The following is a 6,803-nucleotide window of genomic DNA, read 5'->3' as shown; positions in this document are numbered from 1 at the left end:
AAAAAAAAAAAAAAAAAAAAAAAAATGCCGTGATTACAGGCATGAGCCACCGCGCCTGGCCCTACTTATAATCACCCATGGTGATAATCTAGGCAAAATTCTTATCCTTTGAGGAAGGGACTATAGAAAGAAATAATTATGAATATCCTAACTGTACTTCCATGGAAAATAAATTCTTTGCCTTATGCTTTTCATATACAGAGATTTTTTTCATGCTATTACTGATGGTATAATTTTTCTGTAATTGTAATTAAATTCCTGATACGCAACTGTATCCTTTCTTTGCTTTAGGAAAAAAATTTAGACTCTAAATACAGGCCATATTTTGTTTTCCCATCTTTGAAACTGACGTATCTTCCTTGCTAATGGCTAACAGCCAAATTAATAGCCAGTATAAACTATCTTTATTTTTTTTTTATTATTTTTTAAAAGATAAGGGCTAGCTGTGTTGCCCAGGCTGGTCTCAAACTCCAGGGATCAAGCAATTCTGCTGCCTCAGCCTCCTGAGCAACTGGGACTATAGGCATGCAGACCACTGTATCTAGCTTGTATCTTTTTGTGTGTAGACAAACATTGATTCAGGAAATAGTAATCATTGTTATTTACTTTTGATTTTTTGCTAGGTTTGATGTAGGTCCAATTCTTAAACAAGAAACTATTCCTGTGCCACCCAAGAGCACTGCAAAGGAATTGGAAGCAGTGTTGTCACGACTGGGTGCCAACATGGTAAAATTCTCCAATATCCTACTGCTTTTTACTCATTTAGTGGGTTTCCTAAGTGGTTATGAAAAGAAGAACCATTTTGTGACTTCTAATTTTCTTGCAAACAAAAAAGAGTAGTTTCTGTCTTTGGCGTCCTAAAAATTAGCCTGGCATTTGTGATCTTATGTAAATCTTTGAGAATTTTACGAGGAGTAAGTACTAAATAAAGGCTTTCGAGTGAGACAGGTGATCTTATATGGCCTACTACATGTCATAGTGTGGCCTTAGACTATTCTTCCCAATTTCAGTCTTCGCACTTTCATAGGTATACCTTGCATCCCCGTCAGAATGAACTAACAGCAACTTCCTAAATGACTCTTAACTTTCCTTCCATTTCTTTGCCTGGCTTCAGTCATTTATGCTAGAATTCTGCTGACCGTTCTACCTGTAGATGATCTTTCTTCTCTCTGTGGTTTTGTATATATAGCTCACTGAGACTGCATGAGTAGCGTCAGGGTAAATGTTTAATGACTAAATTTATGTTTTCCATATGAACGGGTTAATTTTATACAGAGGAATTTTTTTTTCCCACCTGTATAGATGGTGTTTCCTATTCTAGGCACTTACCTCACAAATGATCTTAATGACAGTGACTGCCATTTATTGAACATTGGCTTGTGTACTACGACTGTTCTAGATACTCTGTGGACTTTTTTTTTACCCTCCCAACTTTGAGGTAGTTGTTGCTGTTGATTGTTTCACAGATGATGATATCGAAGGCCAGAGACAAGCTAAATAACTTTTCCACAATGAGACAGCTGGTAGGTGGTGGAACTAGGACTTGAACCCAGAGCTAGGTGACTCCATAGTACATTCTCTTATGAGATTTCACTGCCTTTTTACCCATGGGGTGAGAGTGTGTATAGCCAAGCACGGGCTCTCCTGATGCCAAAGCTTCCACAGCATTCTCTAGAAGTGAATCAATGACCTGTATCTACAGACAGCAGAATCTCTACTGAGGTTTCCCCAAGTAGACACCTATCCTCACAGCTTAAGCCAATGTACTACCTTGCCCTGCCATGTAGATCTTTTAAAGTTATAGGTTCAGCCTTGAAGAGCCAATAGTAAAGAAAAAAATTTTTTTAATTGAAAAACAGAAAAAGAAAAAAAAAGAAGTTACAGGTTATTTCATGGTACTGAATTGTAATGTGTTTCTGCTTTTGTTCTTATGTTCATTTTGAATATATCACACTCTTTTTTTTTGTAGCTCATTTCAGTTTTGAAAAATTTGCCTGAAAGTCTGAGCAATGGAAGGCAGCAGCCAACAGAGGGGGCGACTTATGGTGAGTGGGGGCTGCAGACTCTCACATTTTTCTAAAGGTTCTGCTTGTCATGATAGCATCTGAACATTCTGACTTCTTAGCTGTACTTTTCCCTTAATTTTGATTGAGTGCCCACTTTTATGTGCTTTTCCACAGAATGGTAGAAAGCATTCTTTCTCCCTCTTAGCATATAGCCTCATGAAGGATTGAACATTTTTTCCCAAATTTTTGATTTTGAAAATATTAAATAGAAAGACTGGTATAATAAACACCAGTTTACCCCAGAGTCAACAATTATTAATGTTTGTCCATATTTTCTTTCTTTCTATGTATTTAGTATGTGTATTTTAAATTTTGCTTATTCATTTGGAAGTATGAATCATGATCTTTCATTTCTAAGTAGTGTGCTTTTCCTAAGAAAAATGAACAATTTCGTAATAGCATCCAATGTTCAGTTCATCTTTAAGTGTTCCTAATTGTCTAAAAATTTATTTTATAGTTGTTTTATTTTTCAAACTAGGATTTAGTTGTAGTTAGTTGTTATGTCTCTTTAGTCTCTAAAAAAGATTCCTCTTTTTTTCCTTGCTGTATGTCATTGACTTTTTGAAGAGACCAGGCCAGTTATTTGATTTGTTTGTTTTCTTCCAGTGTTGTTTAACTTGTTCCCTATCACTTATATTTCCTATAATTAGTTCTAAAGGTTTGGCTAGATTCAGGCTGAAAGTTTTTGGAAAGAGTGTGTTTCAGTGACGTTTGTTTTCTTCTTTTTTTTTTTTTAGTAGAGTTAGGAGTATAAACATTTGTTTCAGTTTTTTAATTTTAGGGATTACTTCTTGTTTTTCTTTATGATTAGATGTTATTTTTTGAATATATAAAACATATAGCTGATTCAAAAATTAATATACCTAGAGAAGTCTTACTTTTGTCCCCTGCAGTCTTAAGGTACCACTTGAGTAAGCCAAGGTATCAGGTTGTACTAAAGCAAGTGAAGCTAAGTTTGATCACTTGGTTGAGATGGTGACCACCAGATCTTTCCAGTGTTAAGATGTGTTTTCCCTTTTGCAATTAGCGGGTAATCTGTGGGGTAATACTCTGGCACGGTGCAGATATCCTGTTCACCAACAACCTTTCACATGATGGTTTTAGTACAGATTGATATTCCTTGCCCAAATGAATTATTTCACTATGGATTACAAAATGGCAATTTTCTAATTCCTTTTACGTTTAATAGCTGGTATTGTTCTGGAAAGAAGAGTTTTTCCTCATTAATTGGAGATGAATTTTAGTTAATCCTAAAATGGGGACAGGGGCTTAATTCTTTCTCTTTAATTAGCATAAGAAGTTGATGCCATTAATTGCCTTCAGTTTTGGTGTCAGATGTGTTCTTTTTAGTATCATTTGACACGTAGATTTTCACTGATTGTGTTTTACAGTCATAATTCTTTGTATTGATCAAATTTCCCATATTTGCCCAGTGGGAGCCCCTTAAATTTGGCTCCTACATTCTGTTAACACTCTTTATTTCCCACTAGTTTGGAGTGCTTCCTTGCTTCCACCACAGTAATGTCCCAGGCTCCCCTGTATGTCCTCTGGCCCACATTGAAATCTACCAGTGTGATTTCCAGGGAGCTCTTGTTCATTTTAGTGGGGTCGATAGTTAGAGATCATCTGATACAACAGTGTGTGGCAAGATAAGATATCAGTGGACAAAACTAGAAATTACATTTTAAAAAAATATTTAAGCTTACATTGTTTATGATTCAAATTTATCATTAAAGGGTTTTCCTTATATTTTCTCACACTATCTTTTTTTAAATATTAACCTATTTATTTGCTATTCATAACATCGTTTCAGCATTACAATACCAATATTACTACTAACAGTAAAAATAGTAAGATTTAAGATTTCTTTGCAGTTTTCCTTTTTGAGCCTTAGAATATATCCTAAGGATATACAGTCAGATTACTGCCTTCAAAACTTCCTGGTAATGGTTATTTTTTCCATGTGGTTTTGTTACCTAGTTTCATACATAGTTAAGTTTCAGTTGTTTTTTTTTTATTTTTTTATTTTAAGGGTTGCTTTATTTTCTTTTATGATTAAATTTTATTTTTTGAATGCATAAAATGTTTACATGCTTCAAAAGTTAAAACAGCTTAGAAAGGTATACTCATAGAAGTCCTACTTCAGTCTCTCTATCTCATCTAACCCGTATTCCTCCCTCTATAGGTAACATTTTTATTAGTTTCTGATTTAGTCTTCCAGTGTTGCCTTTTGCCAAAATAAGCAAACACATACATAGTGTTATTTTTTATTTTTCCTTCACAAAAGGTGGCATAAAATACATATTCTTCTATGCCTTTGTTTTTTCACTTAATAGTGTATCTTGGCGACTACTTCCTATTAGTAAGAAGAGATTTTCCTCTTTCTTGCTTGCTTTTTTTTTTAGATAGAGTCTCTGTTACCTAGGCTGGAGTGCAGAAGTGTGGTCATGGCTTACTGCAGTCTCAAACTCCCAGTCTCAAGCAGTCCTCCCACCTCAGCCTCCCGAGTAGCTGGGACTGCAGGTACATTTCACCATGCCTGGCTAATTTTTTAATTTTTGTAGAGACAAGTTCTAACTATTTTGCTCAGGTTGGTCTTGAACTCCTAGACTCAAGCTATCCTCCTGCCTTGGCCTCCCAAAGGCATGCCTGGCTTCCTTTTTGTTTTTTTATGATGGCATAGTTCTCAGTTAGGTGAATGTATCATAATTTGCCCAACAGATGTCTGATTGATGGGCATTTGGGTTATTTCTAATCTTTTGCTATTTCAAATAATAGTACTAGTAAGATTAGGAAGATAACATGCACATAGTTATTTGTAATAGTATAGTAAAACTACGTGGAGTAGTTTTAATGTACCTTATTCCTGTCAGTAATGTTGAAGATCTTTTCGTATATTTAAGAACTATTTGCATTTCTTTTTTCTGGGTAGTGTTATATCTTTTGCCCATTTTCCTATCAACATTTTGGTCTTTTTCTTTTCTGTTTTTTGAGTACTTATATTTCATAATAGAGATATTAGTTCTCTTTGAGATAATTTGCAAATTCAGTTTGTCATTTGTTTTTTGATTTAACTTATGGCATTTCTTTTTGTCTCATTAAAAAAAAAGTTTATTTTGGCTAGGCATGGTAGCTCATGCATCTAATCCTAGCACTTTGGGAGGATGAGGCAGGTGGATCACTTAAGGTTAGGAGTTCAACACCAGCCTGGCAAACATGGCGAAACCCATTCTCTACTAAAAATACAAAAAATTAGCCAGGCATGGTAGTGCATGCCTGTAGTCCCAGCTACTCGAGAGGCTGAGAGAGAATCTCTTGAGCCTGGGAGGTGGAGGTTGCAGTGAGCTGAGATCATGCCACTGCACTCCAGCCTGGGTAACAGCAAAACCCTGTCTCAAAAAAAAAAGTTTAGTCTCATTTCATAGTTAGAAGGGTATTTTCTACTCCCAGGATGTGAAGAAGTTCACCCATGTTTTCTTTTAGTATTTATGTGATTATTTATGTATTATTTTTACTTGATATATGGAAAATTTTGAACATATAGAAAAGTCGAGAGATTAGAATGAATTCTCTGGTATCTCTTACTTAGTATCAATAGCTATCAATTCATGGACATTGACCCTGAGGTTCATTTTTGCTCTTGGCTTTATCTTGTAGCCCCTAAGATTTCTGCTGGTACCAGTTGTGTAAAATGGGAGGAACAAACTTCAGAACAAATATTCAGACTTTACCGTGCCATTGGAAATATAGTAAGTTGGGAAGTCAGGTTGCAGTTTTGCCTAGTTGGTTTTCTATGTGTGTAATTTGCTTTCTAAATATTTTTATTTAGGAATAATCCCAAATGTATCCCAAATAAAAGGTTTATCTTAGGAACAAAACCTAGGAAACCTGAAATTTATTCTTAAAAATTCTTTCAAGTGTTTAAAGTGTTTATAGAGACCTTAGAATTCACAAAGCACTTTTAAATATATGTATATTGCAGTTTCACATAACCAAGTTTTACTATCCTACTTCATAGGTGAGGGGAAAGAAAATGAGATGACTAACAGGAATGTCCAGTCACTAAATAATGAACTTAAATCTTCTCACTCCTAATCCTGTGTTTTTTCCAATATGTCTTTCTGCCTTTGGCCAATGTTTTACAATCAGATTGTTAAATCATTGATTTCTACATATGGTACACCAAGTGTAGTAATATAACAGTTTGTTCAAATGTCTGAGTTAAATTCTCAGTTCATTGATAAATTTGTGGGGGTTTTTTCTTTCATTTCAATAGCTACTTGTGTTATTTGAACACTGGGCTTACCGTGTGTGTGTGTGTTTTGTTTTATTTTTTGAGACAGGGTCTGGCTCTGTCACCCAGGCCTGGAGTACAGTGGCAAAACCTTGGCTCACTGCCAGCTCTGCCTCCCAGGCTCAAGTGAGCCTCCTGTGACAGCCCCTGAGTAGCTGCAACCACAGGCGCACACCACCACACCTGGCTAAATTTGTCTTTTTTTGTAGAGACGGGGTTTTGTCATGTTGCCCAGGCTGGTCTTGAACTCCTAAGCTCAAGTGATCCGCTCTCCTCAGCCTCCCAAAGTGCTGGGGTTACAGGCATGAGCCACTGTGCCTGGCCAAGTGTGTGGTTTTTAATGGACCGTCCCTGTTATTAATGTTGGGTAAAATGGGGAACGACCATTGGATATCTATAGCATGCTAAATTCTTCAATAAGGAGGATCACAGACTTATGTTAT

General features: G+C 35.8%; 1 protein-coding gene across 1 annotated transcript in view; it reads left to right on the top strand.

The window, feature by feature from the left end:
• The window catches only part of MTFMT (mitochondrial methionyl-tRNA formyltransferase), a 45,134-nt gene that overhangs the window by 8,369 nt on the left and 29,962 nt on the right, over positions 1 to 6,803 (top strand). Inside the window, exons 4-6 of the mRNA XM_011968099.1 lie at positions 624 to 726; positions 1,970 to 2,045; positions 5,724 to 5,815. Of these exons, the coding sequence (XP_011823489.1) occupies positions 624 to 726; positions 1,970 to 2,045; positions 5,724 to 5,815 (271 nt within the window). The remainder of the gene's footprint in view (positions 1 to 623; positions 727 to 1,969; positions 2,046 to 5,723; positions 5,816 to 6,803) is intronic.

The sequence above is a fragment of the Mandrillus leucophaeus genome, unplaced genomic scaffold (assembly GCF_000951045.1).
Source record: "Mandrillus leucophaeus isolate KB7577 unplaced genomic scaffold, Mleu.le_1.0 Scaffold12, whole genome shotgun sequence".
NCBI lineage: Eukaryota > Metazoa > Chordata > Mammalia > Primates > Cercopithecidae > Mandrillus > Mandrillus leucophaeus.
The sequence above is the reverse complement of the archived record's forward strand: the minus strand, read 5'-3'. Positions and strand labels throughout refer to the sequence as shown.